General features: G+C 43.6%; 1 protein-coding gene across 1 annotated transcript in view; it reads right to left on the bottom strand.

Moving 5' to 3' along the window:
• SLC24A3 (solute carrier family 24 member 3) overlaps window positions 1-23,397 on the bottom strand; it is a 500,867-nt gene that overhangs the window by 147,481 nt on the left and 329,989 nt on the right. Inside the window, exon 4 of the mRNA XM_047746163.1 lies at window positions 2,243-2,317. Within this exon, the coding sequence (XP_047602119.1) occupies window positions 2,243-2,317 (75 nt within the window). The remainder of the gene's footprint in view (window positions 1-2,242; window positions 2,318-23,397) is intronic.

The following is a 23,397-nucleotide window of genomic DNA, read 5'->3' on the forward strand; positions in this document are numbered from 1 at the left end:
TAATGGAGCACTTAGATCTGGAGTCCAGGGGATCCCTCACTCTGGACTGAACAGCTCAACTTCACATGTGGTTCTGAGAAGATTCTAAGAGGTGCTGATACCTCCAGTTGAAAGGTGTGGCTGTGAGGGGTGCAGGTGAGACCCTGGACAGGGAGTCCCTGAAGGTGACCTAACACAGAGCTCACATTCCTTGGTGGTCCATCAAGACTTGCCAGGAGCTGGGAGCCCAGGACTGCTGTGTCTGTTCCAGCTCAGGGTCCCTAATGGGCATGAGACACACAGAGTCCACACCCTGAGCTCATCTCCAGTTCCTCTCTCTCTCCTTCAAACCCTAAAGTCTGCTTCTTCTCCCATGTTTCCTTACCTCCCCTCCTCTCTCATCCCTAATTCACCTGGGCTCTGGTAACATCTTGCTGGATGCTCCGAATTACCAGCTGGGGGAGGGAGAGGGTCTTCCTGCCTCTGGACACCTCTATCTACAAGAACATAGTTGTTAAGAGCCTTCCTAGCTCCCTCCTGAGGGCTGGTAACCCTGATGTCCCTACCCCAGAGGCGGATTCCAGTCCTGGGTTCTCCTCCCTTCGTCCCAGAGCTCAGACTCTTCTCAGCACAAATATCTTTCCTTGAAATGTGTTGTCTTGAAATGTGAAAAATGCCTCCAAGGGCTGCTCCCATCCTGTCCTGCACAAGCCCTTCCCTAACCATCCCCGCCCCCCATCCAGATCTCCCTCCCTTTTCCTCTCTCTACTTTCCAACTTCCCAGAACTTCATCCAGCCCCGTGTGCCTCACCCCAGAGAGTGGCTATGTGTCCTAAGGCCTATAGATGTCAAGGACCATGCTCTGTCTCACCCCATTTCCTCCCCAAGGGGGTGTGCTCACAGGTGCTATGGATTTCCCCTCTGGAGCAGAATACTTCCTGACAAGACTGCATACATGTCTAGAGCAGGGTCATAAATTGGCTATAAAAAAAAGTTGTGTGGGAAAGAGAGTAGTTTGTTTTGCATAATGAATAGAACACCAAGTGGTGGTATTTCCAAAATCACAAATGATCCCAGTTATGGGTGCCTCAGCACCTCCTCTCCTGCCCTATAAGGTGACCCTGGGCTCAGGTGACGTTGCTTGGAACAAAAGGCTCCCTCATGTGCCCACTATCCATCTCAGATGCCACCTCATTGTTCTCCTTCTCCTTCCACCCAATAAAGGAAGATCCTCCTGAGACCCTTCAGGGCTCCTGAGGCCCGATTCTCTCCCATCCATCCATCCATCCATCCATCCATTTTAAAGTGCAAAAACCAAGCAGATTTCCAGGATGTAGAAGAAACTGTTTAAGTGAGTGATCTCTAAGTGAGGTTTGTGGACCAAGAGCCCCAGCATCATCTGGACACTTCACAGCATTGCAGCTTGGGTCCTCTGCTTCCCCCCAGTGACTCAGACAATCAGGGGTTGGGTGAGGGGGAGGGAAAGGAAAGGATGACCAAGTCTGAGAACTACATGAAGAACATGAGTCCCAGATGGGAGGCGTGTCTGGGAGAGAGGCTTTTGGAAAACAGGATTCTGAATTAAAAATAAAATAAAGTGGAAAGCTTCCAGATAAAGGAAACGACATTTCAAAACAGACGGAGATGAAAGAGACGAGAGAATGAAAGTGTTCTAAATACGCTGAATATTTTCTGATGAAAGGGCTGTCATTTGGTCTTCAACCTGGCATTCCCGGGCTGAGTGAGAACAGAGTCCCTTTCCTGTTCTCTGTGGTCAGTTCTTTGATCATCTTCCTTCTTGGGCCTCTGCTTAGAGCATTTCTGCACGTGTACAGAGGGGCAGGGCGGTGGAGGCGTGTGGCTGAAGACCTCCTGCTCGGTGAGGACCCCACGAGGGAGGTCACAGATGCAGAAGGAAACAGAGGAGGGGAAGATGAGGAACACAAAGGGAGAAAGCAGGATTAAAAGAGGAAAAGAGAACAGGGAAATAGGACTCAAAGAGCACCATGAATTGCCGAATGGAGCAGGGAGAGCTGGCCATAGCGGTGAAAGCCCAACTATGGGTCGGTACCCTGACATTCTAAACGGACCAATGAAGCTTTTGTGCTAATTTTGCTGGTCACTCAGAAGGACGCTGATGCCCGGTGCTCCCGCCCAGTGGCATGGAGGGCTCCCCAGGTCCTCCCCAGGTCCTCAGTGAAGGGCGCTGGGGCAGCATAGTTGCATCACCTGCCCAGACATGCTGAGAATATAAGGCACGTACCTCACAAATCTTTTCCAAGGAGGGGACAAAGAAGTCATCACACACAATGGCCAGCGCGTAGAACATGTACATGGCCTGGAAGAGAAGAAAGAAGATGTTGAAGTCAGAGCCAAGGCAGAGCCATAGGGTGAGGGTCTGTCTACCCTCTGCTTCAATAACACCCTCCAACATCATGGATGCAACATGGTAAAGTACAAAGACTGTATTGCCTGGGAGGCCCTCTGCGATCGCACCTGTCATCTCTGACCTCATCATCTACCACTCTCCCCTTGTCCACCAAACAGACTATAGATGCCTGCCTCAGGGTCTTTGCACCTACTGTTCCCTCTGCTCAAATCATGCTTCCCTCAGATGACCTTGGCTTACTCCATCATGTCCTTCGAGTCTCTGGTTCAATGTCAACTTAAGCAAGGGTCCTTGGACTCCCTTCCCTCCCATTTCTCTCTACCCACCTTATCCTGACTTGTTTTCCTTGACATATTAATTTGTATGTTCTCCATCTTCCTCACTAGAAGTCCAAGAGGATGTGAACTTTGTCTATCTTATTTATCCCCAGCACTGGACACAGTGCATATTAGGTGTTCAATAATATGTATGCAATGAAGGAATAAATTAACAAACACTTCAACTGAGGCTGTTCACTGTGCTGTTCCCTGCAGGACAGACTCTGCAATCTTGCTTCTTGTCAGCTCTGACTAGGAAAAAACCCTGAAGTCTACGGTTTGGCCATAACTTACCTCTCTACCCCTTTAACTCAGGTTACTTCTCTAATTAGTAAAATCTTATTTGGATTCCATTGTTGGTTGACCAGCTAGCATCATCTTCCACTCCATCCCAATGGGACCCCAGTTTCATCCCAATATACACCATATCCCCTGGGAAGGTGACCCCACCCTTTCCTCCCGGAATAGATACTGACTGGGCAATAGGGTACAGTGTTTCCCACTGATGGCTGGTGGTTCAAGGGTGGACACATGATCTGGACTGGTCCAATGACATGGCAGGAAATGTCTTAGAGTCCTTGCCAGTGGGTGCCATTTCCCAACCTCCAGCACTGGTTACAGACAAGGAAGCTAGGAGTCCTGACTGCTCCTAGCAGCCATGTTGAGGGAAATGGGATATAAGATGAAGCTGACTCTGAGTAACTTAACGGCATCACCAAGCCATTGAGCATATCAGGCTGGAGCATGCCTGCCTCTGGACTTCGTAACATGGCATTCAGCAGACCAGTCTGATTTGGAGTTTTCCTGTTACTTGACACCTAAAACATCAAATGGGTATATCGGCTCATCCTTAAGTTCAGCATCCTCTGCAATGACATCGCTTTCATGTTTTCATCTCTCAGCATCTTTTCCTTTTGAGAACTGCTCCACCAGACAGACCTTAATCACACACTCTCAGCCTCTCTCTGCACAGGGTGCAGGCACAAGACCCAGGCTAGCTGCCAGGACATCCCATTCTGTGTCACACAGTGGTGGTGGGCAAAAGGTCTGCAAGGGGCTAAGGAGGGATTGACAGAGAAACTGGGAGAGAGGGGCTCTCTCCTTATGAGATATAAATACCACTCAAGTTTGGAGCTGCTGGAGGCAGTTGGTATGTAGAGAGAGCTTGCCCAAGAATGCAGCTCATGTAGTAAGAAGACCATCAAAGAGATGGGACAGACAGACATATCCACACACAGATACACACATACAGACATACACATTCACAAAGACAGACAGACAGACAGACACACACACACACACACACACAGGTGCTCAACGACACCTCATGAACTCTGGACCCAGCTCAGTCTGAAACCAAAGTCAGCCTTCCAATTTCATGAGCCGATAATATGCCTTTTACACTTAAGATGACTCGAATGGGGTTTCTGTCACTCACAGGTGCCCTTCATGAAGCCTTCTGTAGCAACCCAAGCATGAAATGATCTTTCTGGCCTCTGACTCTCGGTTGTTGCACTGATTTAGCCATCCCTCCCCTACTCTATGAACTCGTTTTCCTTTTCACACCTATGTGTTTGGGCTCTCTGACCAGACTGTAAGATTCTAAATGCATCTTACCACCTGATTTCTACAGAAATATCAGACGAGTGCACAAAAACATATGCAGCGGGGATATTCTTTCCAAAATGCTGACTATAATAAATTATCAAAACCTAACAAAAATATACAATAGGGGATTGTTATCTAAACTGTGGTTCATCACTCAATGAAATCCTGCTAAAAGAGATTATTTTAGTCCACAGTTAACAACAAGAAAAAAGGCATTTACAATACATTGCTAAGTGAAAAATATTATACAACAGTGTGTACAATACTCTTTTTGGGTATCATCTATTGTATAAACACATTAGTTACAGGGGGTGGGTGCAAGACGGGGGTAGGAGCGGAGGAGTAGGAAACCTAAATATCAGGTCCCAGGAGTTCAGCTAGATAGTTATCAACCATTCTGAACACCTACAAACTCAACAGGAGATCAAAGAGAAGAAGAGCAGCAATTCTAAGAACAGAAAAGCAACCACTTTCCGGAAAATAGGTCACGTAGAGAAGTGAATCTGAGGCAATATTTGGGAAGAGAGACCGCAGAGGGAAGGGCTGGCTCCTGGCAAGTGGTAAGGCAGGGGAGCATAAAATTGGAACTTTTAGAAGTCTGCTCCACTGAGGGACATCACCCCAGAGACAAAGCAGGGGGTGGAGCTCTTGTGGGGACAGTGTGTCTCAGGACCCGTGGGATCACAGATAGACTGGGGATGTCTGAGTTTGGCAAAGCTCCCAGGTATCAGAGTGGGGAAGCCGGCAGCAGAGACAGAGTGAAGCATTGGGCTCTCAACTCAGGGTTACCTTCAACCATGATCTGGGGCATCGCTGGGCCACTACTCTTTGAGCAGGGACCCCACAAGGGGCAGATCCGGGGAGACTCTCCTTCCTCCTCTGGAAGGAGTGGTATGGAGCATGTGGCAGGAATTTGTTGGGTTTGAAGACTCCAAATGGGACCAGGCACCAGAGGATGAAAACGCTTGGTCACAGGCTGGCTGACCTTGGAGTGTGGGGTGGAGACCAGGGAGATGGGAGGGATTGACTACTTTTCTCTGAGGGTGCACTAAGGAGTGGGCCCCCAAGCCCTCAGCTACTATGGGCAGAGATTGGGAGGCCATCAACTTCATTCCCGTCCTCCAAAGCTCTATGGAAAGCGTTTGGGGAACAAAAGCTCCAAGAGCGAACCTGAACAGATCGCTTAGCCTGGCCCGTGGCAAGGGCAGTGCAATTCTGCCTGGGGCAAAGACATTTGAGAATTACTGCAACAGGTCCCTCCCCCAGAAGATCAGTAAGAGCATCCAGCCAAGTTCACCAATCAGTGAAAACTGCAGAACTCCAGAGGTAGGGGAAAGCAACACATAGAATTCATGGTTTTTCTCCATGATCGTTAGTCTTTCAAAGTTAAATTTAGAAATTCATTTTCTGGGGCGCCTGGGTGGCTCAGTGGGTTAAGGCACTGCCTTCGGCTTGGGTCATGATCTCAGAGTCCTGGGATCGAGCCCCACTCGGGCTCTCTGCTCAGCGGGAGCCTGCTTCCTCCTCTCTCTTCTGTCTGCCTCTCTGCCTGCTGTGATCTCTCTGTCAAATAAATAAATAAAAATCTTTTAAAAAAATTTCTTTTCAGTGTCCAGAATTCATAATCAAGATTAGAGCAGAGATCAATGAGATAGCAACTAGAGATATAATAGAATGCATCATTGAAACTAGAAACTGGTTTTTTGAAAAAATCAGTAGACCATAAACCACTGGCCAAACTAATCCAAAAGAAAAAAGAGAGGACCCAAATTAATAAAATATGAATGAAAAGGGAGAGATCACGACTAACACCAGGAAATAGAAACAATCATCAGAAATTTTTTTCAATCATCAGAAATTATTATCAACAATTATATGCCAATAAGTTAAGCAACCTAGACGAAATGGATGCATTCCTGGAAACCTATTAAACTTCCAAAACGGATCAGGAAGAAATTGACAACCTGAATAGACCAATATCTAGTAATGAGATTGAAGCAGTGATCAAAAACCCCCCCCAAAAAATCCCAGGACCTGATGGATTCCCTGGGGAATTCTACCACACATTCAAATAAGAAATAATACCTACTCTCCTGAAGCTGTTTCAAAAAATTCAAGCAGAAGGAAAACTTCCAGACTCTTTTTATGAAGCAAGCATTACCCTGATCCCCAAACCAGGTAAAGACCCCACCAAAAAGGAGAATTTCAGACCAATATCCTTGATGAATACGGATGCTAAGATTCTTAACAAGATCCTAGCTAATAGGAAACAATGGTACATTAGAAAGATTATCCACCATGGCAAGGTGGGATTTATCCATGGGATGCAGGGGTGGTTCAGCATTCACAAATCAATCAATGTGATAGAACAAATCACTAAGAGAGAAAAACCACATGGTCCTCTCAATTGATGCAGAAAAAGCATTTGACAAGATATAGCATTTGTTCCTGATTAAAACAATTCAAAGTATAGGATAGAGGGAAGGTTCCTCAACTTCATAAAATCTATCTATGAAAAACCCACAGCAAATATCATCCTCAATGGGAAAAAGCTCACAGCCTTCCTGTTGAGATCATGAACACTATAAGGATGCCCACTCTCACCACTCTTATTCAACATAGTATTAGTCCTAGCAACAGCACTCAGACAACAAAGAGAAATAAAAAGTATTCAAATTGGCAATGAAGAAGTCAAACTCTCTCTCTTCACAGATGACATGATACTTTCTATGGAAAACCCAAAAGACTCCACTGCCAAACTACTAGAACTCATACAGCAATTCAGTAATGTGGCAGGATACAAAGTCAATGTACAGAAATCAGTTGTTTTCTTATACACTAACCATGAAAATACAGAAAGGGAAATTAGGGAATTGATTCCATTTACTATAGCACCAAGAACCATAAGATACCTGGGAATAAACCTAACCAAAGAGGTAAAGGATCTGTACTTGAGGAACTACAGAACACTAATGAAATAAACTGAAGAAGACACAAAAAGATGGAAGACCATTCCATGCTCATGGGTCAGAAGAATAAACATTGTTAAAATGTCCATACTGCCTAGAGCAATCTATACTTTCAATGCCATTCTGATCAAATCACTGGTAATTTTCAAAGAGCTGGAACAAACAATCCTAAAATTTGTATGGAACCAGAAGAGACCCTGAATTGCTAAGGAAATGTTGAAAAAGAAAAAGGAAACTGGAGGCATCATGTTGCCCGATTTCAAGCTTTACTACAAAGCTATGATTACCAAGAGAGAATGGTACTGGCACAAAAACAGACACATAGACCAGTGTAACAGAGTAGAGAACCCAGATATGGACCCTCAATTTTATGGTCAACTAATTTTGACAAAGCAGGAAAAAATAGCTACAGTGGAAGAAAGGTGTCTCTTCAATAAATGGTGCTGGGAAAATTGGACAGAAGAATGAACTCAACCATTCTCTTACACCATACACAAAGATAAAACTCAAATGGATAAAAGACCTCAAAGTGAGGCAGGAATCCATCAGAATCCTAGAGGAGAACGTAGGCGGTAACCTCTTCGACATCGGCTGAAGTAACTTCTTTCAAGATATGTCTCCAAAGGCAAAGGAAACAAAAGCGAAAATGAATTTTTCTTATTCTGTTTTTAAAATTTTTCCTCTTTCCTATTTTAACTATTTTACCTTATAAATACCTTTAAAAAAATCTTTAATTTTCATTGCTCTAGTCATATTTTATCTCTTCATGTATTTACCTTATTTTTTGTATATGTACAAGGTTTTATATTTTCATTAAAATTTTGGGATACAATTTCTTCTAATAGATCAAAATATACCCTAAATCTAGCATATGGCTTGTTCTAATCTCCAGCCTGATCACATTCTTTCTCTTGTTTTTTCTTTTTCAAGTCAACTTCTTATCTTACCCACTCCTCTTTCAGAATCTTTTTTTTCTTTTAAAGATTATTTATCGACATTAAATGTATTATTTGCCCCAGGGGTACAGGTCTGTGAATCATCAGGCTTACACACTTCACAGCACTCACCAACCATATCATATACCCTCCCCAATGTTACAGTCTTTTAATTTACATCTTCACAGTCATTATTCTATCCCTTCATCATTTTTACCCTTATTTTTGTATGTATATAAAAGTTTTTTTAAGATTTTATTTATTTATATGTCAGAGAGAGTGAGCACAGGCAGACAGAGGTCAGGCAGGAAGCAGAGGGAGAAGCAGGTTCCCTGTTGAGCAAGAAGCCTGATGTGGGACTCGATCCCAGGATGCTGGGATCATGACCTGAGCCAATTTTTCTTTCTTTAAAATTTTTGGGAGGCAGTTTCTTCTAACAGACCAAAAAACACCCAAAATCAAGTGTGTGGCTCTCTCTATATAACATATATTATATATCACATATATTATATATATATATATAAAATATATTATATATATTACATATATAGAAAAAATATTATTTTATAGATATATAAAATAATTTTTCTATTTTCCCCTTTCTTCTCCCCCTGGTTTCAGGGCCTTTCTAATTTGGTTAGTATATATTTTTCTGGGGTTGTTGCTAACCTTTTAGTATTTTGTTCTCATTCATCTATTCTTATCTGCATAAAATGACAAGGTATGAATGACAAGGTGGAAAAACTCACCAAAAAAAAAAAAAAAAGAAGAACAAGAGGCAGTACCAATGGCTAGGGACCTAAAAATATCTTTGGGACACAGCAAAGGTGGTCCTGAGAGGAAAGTGTATAGCAATACAAGGCTTTCTCAAGAAACAAGAAAGGTCTCAAGTACACAACCTAACCCTACACCTGAAGCAGCTGGAGAAAGAACAGCAAAGAAAGCATAAACCCAGCAAGAGAAGAAAAATAATAAAGATCAGAGCAGAAATCAATGAAGTGGAAACTAAAAAACAGTAGAACAAATCAACGGAACTGGTTCTGTGGAAGAATTAATAAGATTGATAATCCCCTGGCCAGACTTATCAAAAAAAAGAGGGAAAGACCCAAATTAACAAAATCATGAATGAAAGAGGAGAGATCACAACCAACACCAAAGAAGTACAAACAATTATAAGAACATATTACAAGCAACAATATGCCAGCAAATTTGACAATCTGGATGCATTCCTAGAGACGTAAACTACCAAAACTGAACCAGAAAGAAATAGAAAACCTGAACAGACCCATAACCAGTATGGAGGTTGAAGCGGTCATCAAAAATCTCCTAACAAACAAGAGCCCAGGGCCAGGTGGCTTCCCAGGGGAATTCCACCAAACATTTAAAGAAGAATTAATATCTATTCTCCTGAAACTGTTCCAAAAAATAGAAAGGGAAGAAAAACTTCCAAACTCATTTTATGAGGTCAGCACTACCTTGATCCAAAAACCACACAAAGACCCCATCACAAAGGAGAATTATAGACCAATATCCTTGATGAACATGGATGCAAAAATTTTCACCAAAATACTAGCTAATAAGATCCAACACGACATTAAAAGGATTATTCATCTCAACCAAGTGGGATTTATTCCTGAGCTGTGATGTTGGTTCAATATCTGCAAATCAATCAACGTGATATAATACATTAATGAAAGGAAGAACAAGAACCATACAATACTCTTAATAGATGCTGAAAAAGCATTTGACATCCTTTCTTGAGCAAAACCCTTCGAAGTGTAGGGATAGAGGATACATCACTCAATATCATCAGTTTCATCTATGAAAAACCCACAGCAAATACCATTCTCAATGGGGAAAAACTGAAAGCTTTTCCCCTAAGGTCAGGAACATGGCAGGGATGTCCACTATCACCATTGCTATTCAACATAGTACTAGAAGTCCTAGCCTCAGCAATCAGACAACAAAAAGAAATAAACATCATCTGAATTGGCAAAGAAGAAGTCTATCTCTCACTCCTTGTAGATGATATGATACTTTATGTGGTAAACCCAAAAGACTCCACTCCAAAACTGCTAGAACTCACACAGAAATTCAGCAAAGTGTCAGGAAATAAAATCAATGCACAGAAATCAGTTGCATTTCTATACACCAACAGCAAGATGAAAGAGAAATTAAGGAGTTGATCCCAATAACAATTGCACCCAAAAGTGTAAGATACCTAGGAATAAACCTAACCAAAGAGGCAAAGAATCTGTACTCAGAAAACTATAAAGTACTCAGGAAAGAAATTGAGGAAGACAGAAAGAAATGGAAAACGTTTCATGCTCATGGATTGAAAGAACAAATATTGTGAAAATGTCTATGCTACCTAAAGCAATCTACACATTTAATGCAATTCCCATCAAAATACCATACATTTTTTTCAAGGAAATGGAACAAAAAATCCTAAAATTTATGGAACCAGAAAAGATCCCGAACAGCCAGAGAAATGTTGAAAAAAAAAAAAAAAGTTGGTGGCATCACAATTCCAGACTTCAAGATCTATTACAAAGCTATAATCATCAAGACAGTATGGTACTGGCACAAAAACAGACACATAGATCAATGGAACAGAATAGAAAGCCCAGAAATAGACCCTCAACTCTATGATCAACTAATCTTTGACAAAGCAGGAAAGAATGTCCAATGGAAAAAAGACAGTCTCTTCAAATGGTGTTGGGAAAATTGGACAGCCACATGCAGAAGAATGATACTGGACCATTCACCAACACACACAAATGGACTCAAAAGGGATGAAAGAGCTTAATGTGAAACAGGAATCCATCAAAATCCTTGAGGAGAACACAGGCAGCAACCTCTTTGACCTCAGCCACAGCAACTTCTTCCTAGAAACACCGCCAAAGGCAAGGGAAGCAAGGGCAAAAATGAACTATTGGGACTTCATCAAGATCAAAACTTTTGCACAGCAAAGGAAACAGTCAACAAAACCAAAAGACAACTGACAGAATGGGAGAAGATATTCACAAATGATGTATCAGATAAAGGGCTAATATCCAAAATCTATAAAGAACTTATCAAACTCAACACCCAAAGAACAAATAATCCAATCAAGAAATGGGCAGAGGACATGAACAGACATTTCTGCAAAGAAGACATCCAAATGGCCAACAGACACATGAAAAAGAGCTCAATATCACTCGGCATCAGGGAAATACAAATCAAAACCACAGTAAGATACAACCTCACACCAGTCAAAATGGCTAAAATTAATAAGTCAGGAAACGACAGATGTTGGCAAGGATGCGGAGAAAGGGGAACGCTCCTATGCTGTTGGTGGGAATGCAAGCTGGTGCAGCCACTCTGGAAAACAGTATGGAGGTTCCCCAAAAAGTTGAAAATAGAGCTACTATACAACCCAGCAATTGCACTACTGGGTATTTACCCCAATGATACAAATGTAGTGATCCAAAGGGGCACTTGCACCTGAATGTTTATAGCAACAATGTCCAGAATAGCCAAACTATGGAAAAATCCTAGATGTCCTCAACAGATGAATGGATAAAGAAGGTGTGGTGTATATATACACAATGGAATACTATGCAGCCATCAAAACCCCCAAGAAATCTTGTCATTTGTAATGACGTGGATGGAACTAGAGGGTATTATGCTGAGTGAAAAAAGTCAATCAGAGAAAGACAATTATCATATGATCTTTCTGGTATGAGGAATTTGGGAGGCAGGCAGAGGGTTGTGGGGGGTAGGGAGGGAAAAAGATGAAACAAGATGAGATCGGTAGGGAGATAAACCATAAGAGACTTAATCTCATGAAACAAACTGAGGGTTCCTGAGGGGTGGTTGGGGAGGGACAGGGTGGCTGGGTGATGGACATTGGGGAGGGTATGTGCTATGGTGAGTGCTGTGAAATGTGTAAGCCTGATGATTCACAGACCTGTACCTCTGGGGTAAATAATACATTATATGTTAATAAAAATCACATAAATACACACATACTCACATAAGTATATTTGCGTATAAGAGTTTGTAAGGCCATAAATCAAAATAGCTTCTCCCTCTGTTGGTGTGATTCTGTTTTTATGATTCCTATCTATATTTTCTGTTTGTCCACCTTGAGTTTGTATTTATATTGTAGATGGTGGAGACTTTAGGGCAAGGATTCCATCTTATATGTTTTTAATCTCCAAGGAGCCTGTGATGTCTGGCATGCAGAGAAGCCTTAAAAATAACTTTTATTGATTGGTCTATTCATAATCTACACAAAATTATTTGTGGATTTCTGGGGGAAGAAAATGTCAATTTAAAAAAAATTAATGCTATATTTTCAGCTTGTGGCTGAATGAGAAAATATACTCCCAAGTTGTAATGGAATCAACTCCCCCCCCCTTTTACTGTATGACTTGGCTGATCCAAAGATATGTGGACTTTATCATTATCTTGAAAGGACAGCCAGATGCAGTAACTGGAATACAGAATTGCACATTTTTGAATTAAGCAAGATCTAAATAATCTGTCTAAAGCTGCCACACTCAACTCACTGAAATAGCCAAGTCTATAAATCATCTCTTTAAGAATATATTCCAATATGTTGTGAAGCAAGAAGCTCCATCTAACATATTGCAAATCAACACTTGGATTGATTGGGTTGAGACGTGAAGAGGTTTCCCAGGTTCTCTGTGCTTTCAAGGGTGATGACTATCACATTAACTTCCCTGCACAGGGGAGTGTGAGATGGGGATGCCCATCCTGGATCAGATGCCCCTCTGGCCACCAGGTGATGGGGCTCCTTTCCAGCCATAGAGCACTTACTATCCTACCACTCTGCTTACAAGAAACTCTGTTCCAATTCCTGCCATGTTACCCATTGGAAATCAGGTTCCCATTGGAAAAACAAATAAAACAGAACAGAGTATTGATGGGGGAAGGTGCTGTGCAGGTAGAGGAGTAGGAAGGAAAAGGAAATCAGTACCTTCTGCTCAATTTTGCTATGCACCTAAAAATTCTCTAAAAAAGGGTCTACTACTAGTACTAAGAAATTAAAAAAAAAACTAAACAGAACAAAGGAACAAAACAAATATACAAAGTCAGTCTTGAAGATACAACCTTGAAGAACCCACAACCTTGAAGAAAGCCTGATGATATAGATAGTACCATTGATACCACTGGCCTGAATATTTTAGAGCGAGGCACTTTTCTGTCAAGTTGGCCATTCCTCTATTTCCAAAGGATATAATGATTGGTGATAATGACTAATAACAATACTGTTAACATTTGCTACAATTTGTTGGGTCAGGTATGGAGGTACATTCTAGGTACTTTATGAGGACTGTCCACATCATTTCTTTAACCCCTGGGGGAGGCAGGGAGTTACTGGCCCCATTTCCCAGATGCCTCTGAGAGTACGGTACCTTGTCCAAGGACACATGGATGGCAAATGGCAGGCCTTGGATGTGACCCCAAGACTCTCTGAGTCTTCCTACTGAGGCCAGCTGCCTCCCCCAACAGAGGCCATTCTGGAACTGCTACCCAAATGACACCTTCTATTTTCAGTTAGCCTACAAATAAGCTGATCTCTCCAACTACACAAAGGGAGGGATGGTTTTGGAATCCCAGTCATCCACATCTGGGAGCTGCTGGTTCGAGTCACTGATGCCCTTTCTTATTTTTTTTTTCTTTATTTTACAAGCTTAATTTTGATTACCTACTCATATACAAATATGCCACTTACATAAATGTATCAATGTGATCAGCACGAGCAGGAGTAAACCTCAGTGACCGCTTTATTGGTAGCAGCTTCCTGTTTTCCCCTATAAATAAATGGACTATCAACACTGCTGCAATGAACATCTTTAAACATACATCCTTTTGCATTTTGAGGATAAACTTCCAGATGCTGGAACTGCTGGGTGATGTTCTTTTTTAATATTATTATTTTTACAAGGTGCCCTAAAAAATACAAGACAGGCTTAAACCCTCAAAAATGTTTGAGGTGAGCCAATGCCCCAGGGTGGCAGATGTATGGCTGTGCCCCCTGGAATTCAAGCCTGCGGGCTGGCTGTAACAACCAGAACCACCACACGTGGGTTGCTTTCCGGAAATCATGAGCGGGGTATGTGTGAAGAATGAGAGGAGAGGAGGGGTCCGTTTCAGTTTCAACTCCAAGCTCAGGATCACAGGGCTCCTCACTTCCCTGGGAACTCATCAGGGCCCTTGCTGTGGGCATTGCACTTTGGCACTGACTATGTGCTACCAGGACTGTGAGCCCTGTTTTAGGTTCAGGTACCTGGCTTCTCTCCTCTTGAAGAGGCCAGCAGCTGTGCTCTTCCCACGTTCATACCCCATCTCAGGGCAGGCTTGCACAGAGTTGAAGGTCCTGTTTATATGAAATGAATGCGTCCAAGCAGGGCGGTGCCCACAGAATATGGTGCCACCTTTAGAAGCCATCAAGGGAAATGCCTGTATAGCAATGACTAGCACAGCAGCTGCAGAAGGAGAGGCAGCCTGGAGCCTTGGAGGAAGCCCAGGACGGGATCAAGGACCTCGCATCAAATCCCACATTGTGACCTTGAGTGACTCTCCTTGCCTCACTTAGCCTTCAACACGAGACCAATCACACCAGGTTCTCAAGTTAGTGTTCGAGGCTACTGTGGGGAGTATGTGGAAACGGAAGAGCAAAGGGGACTGGGTGTGGCCAGACACCTCCCACAGCAACAATAATGCTGTGAGAATGTGCCCCGGGTAGGCTGCTGGAGGACAAGAGACACACGGAGCACAGCCAAATTGCCTTCGTCCCAGCTGAGGCTGTCAGAGATCGGTTGACAAGCAGCTAACCCCCAGATGTGGGTCACCTGATCCCCAAAGTTCAGCTGAACCCCAAAGACCCAAAAGCTAAATAAATGTTTACTATTGTATGTCACTGAGGTTTTGGGCTCATTTGTTATAAGGCATTATTATGGCATCAGGCAACAGATACAGAGATGATGATACAGCCACAATGAGAACAATAATGAGATGTAACTTCCAAGTTCTGGCTGACCATATACTCAGATTTTCTAGTCTCCCTGGAACTAGCCATGATCATAGGATGCAGTTTGGGCCAATGAGAATAAGGGATAGATGCGACTAAAGTGACCTTTTTTTCTAGCTTTGCACTTGAACGTAATGTCTAGAGTGGCAGCAGCTGTCACATGACCATGAGACAACAAGCAAGAGATACACACCAAAGTGCAAGGGATGGTGGAGCCCTAAGGATGCCATTCACTAGCCTCTCTAATGCCAGAAACCATCTTCCTCTGTACTTCTTACTAGGTGAGAAAATGAAAAATGAACCCCCATTTGCTTCAGTGGCCATTAGTCAGGTTTCCACACCTGCAGTCATGTGCCTCCCTATCTGATTTTTTTAAAAAGATTTTATTTATTTATTTAACAGATCACAAGTAGGCAGAGAGGCAGGCAGAGAGAGAGGAGGAAGCAGGCTCCCCGCTGAGCAGAGAGCCCGATGCGGGGCTCGATCCTAGGACACTGGGATCATGACCCGAGCTGAAGGCAGAGGCTTTAACCCACTGAGCCACCCAGGTGCCCCCTCCCTATCTGATTTTTAAAAATATTTTATTTATTTATTTATTTGAGAGAGAGCATAAGCAGTGGGGGCGGGGAGGTGGTGTGGGGAGCAGAGGGAGAGGGAAAAGCGGACTCCACACTGAGAGCCCAACCTGACCTGGGACTTGATCTCACGACCCTGAGTTCAGGACCTGAGTCAAAATCAAGAGGTGGACGCTTAACCTACTGAGACTTCCGGGCACCCCTCCCTATCTGATTCTGGACATACACGGTTCATTCTGCTAGACAAGGCTAGTGAAGGGAGGCCAGAGAAGGCTTCACAGAGGATGTAGCCACTGAACTGGGATTTTGGAAGATAAATAGCATCTCATCAGGTGGTTTCACAGGTTGATTGGGACTAATAAAACTAGAGAAACTTTGGCCATAGTGGTAAAACTGGAAAGCACCTAAAGTAACAGGAAATTATCGGGGCCTGGGGCTTAATGGAGGTGAACAGGCTCTAGCTGAAATGTCAATATACATAAGAGCTTCTGAATTGTGAGGGCAAATGTCTCTGAACAGCGCAACATTAACCCTGCTGTTTTATGTGGCATCTACAGTCAGCAGTTTTCACAGACAATTTCTTTTTACTACATCATCTGCACTCATGTCACTCTGTCTTTAATTTCAATGAAGGTGGTGCTGGACAAGCAATTCCTAGGGAAGATCTATAGAACTCTGGCCTTGGTGGAAATTGTTCTAAATCGCCCAGGGAATATGATCTGAATACTAAACAAAAAAAGATTACTTCTCCCCTTCTTTTTTTTTTTTTCATAGTTTTAAGTGATAATATAAGATTAAACTTGGGGGGGATGGTATTTCTTTTAAAATCATTTCCCCCCATTACAGGCTTGGTCTCTCATGGCCCCACAATGCCATGGTGGGACTGATATACACAATCACTTTCGGGTTCTGCTACCATGACAGACAACAGTCTCCTGGAAACACTCACCCTGTCTGGGGACTAGAGAGAGAAACTCTCAGCTTCACAGTCAGACTAGGGTTCTGCAGGATTTGGGATTTGGGGGAGTGGAGTTGCAGGGAAGAGGAATGTAGCAGATAACTATGTGGGCCCCTGGTCCTACCATATTCTTCAGGCTTTATTAATTTAGAGTGTCTTTTGAAGGCCATAATCTGGCTTGATTTGCTTGAAGACTTTTCATTTAACCTTACACAAAGCAATCCAGAAGTGCCAGGGCATAACTGCCCCCTGGGAGCCACCCCAACATGAACAATGGGAGTTGGTGTATCAGTATCCCAGGTCCCTTGCCCTCTGGGTGGAGTAACCATCACTGTCTCGCTGAGTTTCCCAGATGCCTAAGCCTCAGGTGCCCATGCTGTTGCAAGATTGACCACCCAATCTTTAATTATCAGTCCCCTTCCCCCTTCTCTATCCCACTTCCTACTGCACTACTGATGTTTCTCTCCACCCCCAGAGAGCCACTTGCATTCCAGCCCTTGTCTCAGTGTCTGCTTCTGGGAAAGCCCAAATTAAAACGAGAAGGAAGGAAGGAAGAAGACCGTGGAGAGAATGAAATGCAGTTTGCAATCCATTCTTAGAAACAAGAGTTTTCCGAAAATCCAGAGGGACTAGTGTAAGGGCATATAATTCAAAGACATCCATATCAGACAAACATATTGTCAGCTACACAACTAGATAAGGAGCTGGGCTGCCCCACCATGAAGTTCCTCTTTTAGAAAGCCCTGGTGACTGAACGAGTGAGTGACCCTGCTTCTCCCTTCCCGTGCCCTAATTCCCACTCTTCTGTTTTAAATTCACCAATAAAGAGTAAGCCTATGAAACCCCAGGCATCCCAACCTTGACCCCAGAGAAGACAGAGCCCCAGATCTGCACTCCCTCACTCTGCCCTCCACTGTGTGGCTCTGCTGTACTGTGTGCCCTCCAGAACCTATAAGTAATAAACCTTAGTTTTGCAGAGTTCCCTGATGGTTGTTGCTGTGGGAGGCCTTGCATTCATAATAAGAACCACAAAGGGCAATTCAGCCATAACACTGGCTTCTGTCAAGGAGATGTGTGTGAGGGCTTGCCACAAGTAGCAGGGGCCCAGAGACATGCCCCAGGAGCCCCTAGAAGATAGCATCAGTATCTGTAGGTTGAGGCCAACACAAAACAGGGTCTCCATCCCTCAGTCCCATCTCCAGAGTTGTTCTGTCAGCAGGCACTGTGAAGGTCTTTGAAACCACTGTCAACTGAAAGCGTTTCTCTTGAAGGAACTCAAATGCTAAAGGAAAAGAGTATGCTAATGTACTTGTTCCATTAGCATAACTCCTATAATTATGTTACTTGAAAGGGTTGTTATGATGCCATATGAGGCCTAGAACTGATCAGTGTTCTTGGAGGTCACCACATTGGAGTGACTACTTGGGGGCCTTGGGAGTGAGATATTTGCCATCTCAGGAGAAATATTTTGGTGGGAGAAGAACAATTATTTCCCCTTGTGTTCTCTTCTCTCTCTGTCTCTCTTTTATCCCAGAAGCCTCTCCCCTGGTGTTGCTCTGAGATATTGGTTCCTAAGTCCCTGAGGAAGTCATTTATTTCTTTTGGTTGTCAGGTTCTCACAAAAGTGGAGGGTGATAACTGCCATTTCCCCTCCATATTCATTAAAGGAAAATTTGGGGGCAGGTTTATGTAGCTGGGTTGATGGCCCTGTGGGTCAGCTCACTGGTGCCAGGCACACACATTCTCTTTTATTCTGAACAATGGTACAGAATGGGGCACTGGATTTACCAGCCTCACAGGCAGGAATCAAACTCAGTAACTTGGCTCAGGTCACACAGCTAGTAGGTAGTGAAGGCAGGATTTAAATGGAGGGCACCTGCCTCCTGAGTCCATGCTCCTAACCACCACTGCACACAGCATATCAGGAAGAAATGCTTCTTTATGTAAGGAACTGTCCTTTATTTAAGGAATATCTACTTCTCTAACCTGTGCCAGGCCTCAAATTCCCTTCTGTGGAGACCTCCTATGAGATGTGGGCTTTTAAGCAGGGGTCCCTGAAACCCCTACCCTACCAGGAAGGACTCAGAACTTAGGAGTTTGTTTATGTGGATGGGAACAAATTGGATCTCTGTTTTCACTAGCTTCTGAGCGGAATTCAGCATTTCCTTCCACTAAGAATATAGGCAATAAGCCACAGTAGTACTGGCCAGACCTGGGAATATGTCTCCAGGGGGAATCACAGACCTTTCATATCACATGACCAGCACTGCTAGGACCACATGCATATTTGTCACTACTTCAAAAATAGATATGAGATATGACGCCAGCTCTTGTATTTGACATATTAACAAAGAATCATGCAGGTTTCTAGATCGCTGTGTGCTTTAAGGTGTACCGGGGTCATCTGGGAAATGCAGACAAAATGAGGGCCCCACAGCCCTACTTCCAGAAGATCTAGTTAGCAGGTCTGGGTGGGGACCCAGGGATCTGCATTTCTAATCAGCACCAGATAGTTCTGATATAGGTGGTCCAGGAGTTCCCTGGTCCATTTCTGCAGGCCCCCAGTGGGATCCCTTGAGAGAGAGTTAAGTTCACAATAGTGGGAGACTTGATGCCTCTGTCAGAGTCAGTATAGGAAAGAGAAGGTCACTCAAAAGGGCTTAACCAGAGAGAATTCTTTTTAACTACAGAGAGTTTGATGAAGGGCTAACTTACAGTAGTATAGGCAGGGCTAGGGGACAGAGAATGGACATGAATGGACAGAGAAAGCAAAGCACCCAGCACCTAGCAACACAGGAAGCTGTTCCCTTGAAGTGGTCTGAAGGTGCAAGAGGAGGGAACAGGGTTCCCACAGTCTGGTGAGTGGGGATGGGCTGCTCCGCAGGCGGGTTCTCACAAAGGGTGGAGGGAAGCAGTTGCTGCCAGAGCCTAGAAACCCAGGAGTGAGCAGGGAAGAAATGCTCTGACCTCTCACTCTCGTCCCTTCCCAGAGGCATGGAAGCCTGGCAGAAAAGGTCCTTACCTTCTGGGGTCCAGAGTGGGGCAGAGAAGAGTGGACAATGAAAGTGGGGGCAGAGACAGAGAAAAATTACCTAGGAAAACTGGGGAGAGATGTGAAAAAGAAAGGGGAACAACAGTGGGGGAGGGGGCACACAGGAGAAGGAGATGGAAAGGGACATAAACAGGTTCTTAACGCCAACCACAATTCATAAAGACATCAGCCCTTCATGACTTCCTTCCCTTCACTGGGGATTTATGAAGACTCACAATAAAAACAGATACAATAAGAGTGGTAAACACAAATAAGTGTAAAATACAAAATAGAGGAAAAATAAAAATACAAGTAGGAAGCTGTGATCGAGAAGAAACACACATATAGCACCATGCACACTGCACCCCACAGGGACCTCAGAAATCCTGGGGGGGGCGCTCTGGGGGACAAGCACATTCTGGCTGGCTAGGTCTGAACCCCCACGGGGGCTCCCTGACACACCCAATTTGGGGTCATGGGCTGAACTGCTTCCTGGGGTTTGTGGACCACTCTCATTTCTAAATAAGCATTTTTTTTTCTTTTCATCATGTAAGACAGAAGAGAGCAAACCCAGTTAGGGGAGGAGAAGGGCCAAGTTCTCAGAGAAGGGCCAAGTTCTCTGAGAATGAATGGAGCATTCTCTTTCTCCATCTCTCTCCATCAATATTTAATACATATTATGTATATTTGATATTTTTAAATTTAACTTTTTTATGGTGGAAAATATACACAATACAATGTTTACCACTTTAACCATTTTCCAGCATGCAGTTCAAAGCCATTACATGTATTCGCATTCAGATTCAGATCATTATACAACTATCACCACCACCCATTTTTAAGAACTTTTTCATCTGCCCAAACTGAAACTCTGTACCTGTTAAACACTAACTCCTCATTTCCCCTCCTTCTCAGGCCCTGGCAACCAGCATTTAACCTTCTGTCTCCATGAATTTGACTCTTATAGGTATCTCATCTAAGTGGAATCAGTTTTTGTCCTTTTATGACTGACCTATTTTTCTTACCATAATAATGTCCCCAAGGCTCCTCCACATTGTAGCATGTGTCAGAATTTCTTTCCTTAAAAGCTGAATTAATATTCCATTGTATGTATATATCACAATTTCTCCATCTGTTCATCTATGTATGGACATTTGAATTACTTCCACTTTCTGGCTATGATGAACACAGGTGTACAATGATCTGTTCAAGTCCCAGCTTTCAATGTTTTGGGGTAAATAACCAGTAGTGGAATTCCTGGATCATGTGGTGATTCTGCGTTTAATTTTCTGAGGAAACTTTATGCTATTTTCCACAGTAGCTGCACCATAGTACGTTCTTACCAATAGTGCATGAAGAGGGTACCCATTTCTCCACATGCTCGCCAACACTTGCTGTTTTCTGGTTTTTGTTTTATTTTGTTTTTTGCCAGTAGCCATCTGAATGCATACGAGGTAATGGGATCATGACACAGTATGGGGTTTTTTGAATAACTTCATTTATGGCAAAAAAGTAAATAAAATCTCCCTGAAGCCCTGCTGCCAGGAGAGGAGACAAGCTTGAGTAGAAGAGGAAAAATATTTCCTTGCTCCTTTGCAGCCTTTTTCCCAAACACACATACAACTCCATAAAGTCCATTAATTCTTTCCAAAGGAAGAGCCTTGTTTGCAGAATCAGGATGGTAATTTTCCTACATCTATATGGGTTTTCTTTTCAAAGTCTTACCCAAAGTCTTACACAAGAATAAGTGCAGAATCAGGGCTGAGAGGAAATAAGGACTATGAAGGAAGGGGCAGACTCAGTGAGTTATAATGATTTCAGGCACCTTGGTGTTGTCACCTGCTGCTGCCTGACACCATGGCCTCAGTTGCCTGCAGGGATCCACAAGGTATAAGAATAAGAAAGTGGATGAGGCGGGGTCTGTGGCTTACTGGCCAGTGGAGGCCCATCTCAGGTGGGCAGCCTGTGCTCTGTCCTAGCCAACATTGCATGAGAATATGTGTTCAGTGTGGCCAGAGCTACTGAGTTTTGAAGAGGGAAGCTGCAAATCTGGACTTCAGGTAAAACCTTCTGATTCTGAGTAATGGAAACCAATGTAGCCACTTTGTTTCACCCCTGACCCTCTCCTTTGCTGATTCTGTTCCAGGCACACTGGCTTCCTGGCTATTGCATGAATAAAACTGGGTGGCGGTTGTACCTCAGGGCCCTTGCACTGGCTGGCCCATTTTCTTCACTTCTTTCACTTTAACTCAAGTATCACCCTCTTCGAACCTACCCTCACCCTGAGACATGCCTCTCCTGCACCTCCCCTCCTCACTGTCCAAACCCTGTTCCACTATTTCTTTTTCCACCATATGGATTAGATTCTAGCATAATAAACAATTTACTTATTATGTTTATTTTACTGTCTGCCTCCTTCCTTAGAATATAAGCTCCATGAGGACAGGGGGCTCTTTCTGTCTCATCCTCTGACGTACTCCAAGTACCTAGAACAGGGCCAGTACGTAGTACATGCTCAGTAAGTACTGAACGAATGAATGATTGAATTCAACAATTGTAAAGCACTGAGCCAAATGAAACCTGTCAATAGTCAGCATGATGATCTCAGGTCAGGTCCAACAGCCCATTTCTTTGATCAGCAATATAAGGCCCTGGGCCGTTAAATAACTTTTCTGTAGTCACCCTACCTGGTTTGTTCTGAAATTCCTACCCCTAGACCATTGGGCCAGGACTCTTCCCAAGATAACAGGCAGCATCTTTCCACCTGCTTTCCAGTTTATTCCTGGAGATAGGTACTAACTACCTGGTGCTGAAAGACTGAACCCATGTGTGAACTTCAAGAGCCCCAGACCCAGGCGTCTCGCACCTCAGGCCTAGAGTCTATGCTGATGAAAACATCAACAACACCTGGATGGCACCCAGGACAGAGGTTTGGGACAGGTTTGTTCACTTCTGTATCCCCTGGCTTACATTAGTGCCTGACATTGTTTCTAGAACATTTCTTGAATGAATGCCTGAATGAATGAATGAATGAATGAGTTCTTTCTATGGGCCAGGGCCTAGGCTCCATGTGTAAAATGCATTAGTTCATTTCACCCTCCCAAAAACCCACATACAGAGGTTGGCCCTGTAGAGTCTCCATTTTACTGCAAGTAAAACTGGGATCTGGAGGGAATAAGAAACGTACTTTATCAGCAGAGTCAGCAATTACTCAAGTCTATTATTGTGTGATTTCAAAGCCCTCATTCTTCATCACATGATCTCCACTCCCAGTGGACTCTAGGAACTGAGGATGGAAAATTCTCTACCTGCCTGGCAGACATTCCATCCATTCATTTAAACATGATATTTATTATGAAAGAGCAATCTGTGCTTAGGTAGTATCAACCAGTCCAAAGGAAAGGGCCTCTGGAACTTGGCTGTGTTTGCGGAAAAGAGACCCTCAGGTGAGAATCCATATACAATGGGAGTCTGATAAGGTAATGGAGAAAGAGGACAAGGAAGTAGAAGAAATAAAGGAAAGGCAGATGCCAGGTGATACCTAGCCTCAGCCTGATTCTGCACAGAACTCTGGAGTATAAGTTGCGCCTC

This window comes from Lutra lutra, chromosome 9 (genome assembly GCF_902655055.1).
Source record: "Lutra lutra chromosome 9, mLutLut1.2, whole genome shotgun sequence".
Lineage (NCBI taxonomy): Eukaryota > Metazoa > Chordata > Mammalia > Carnivora > Mustelidae > Lutra > Lutra lutra.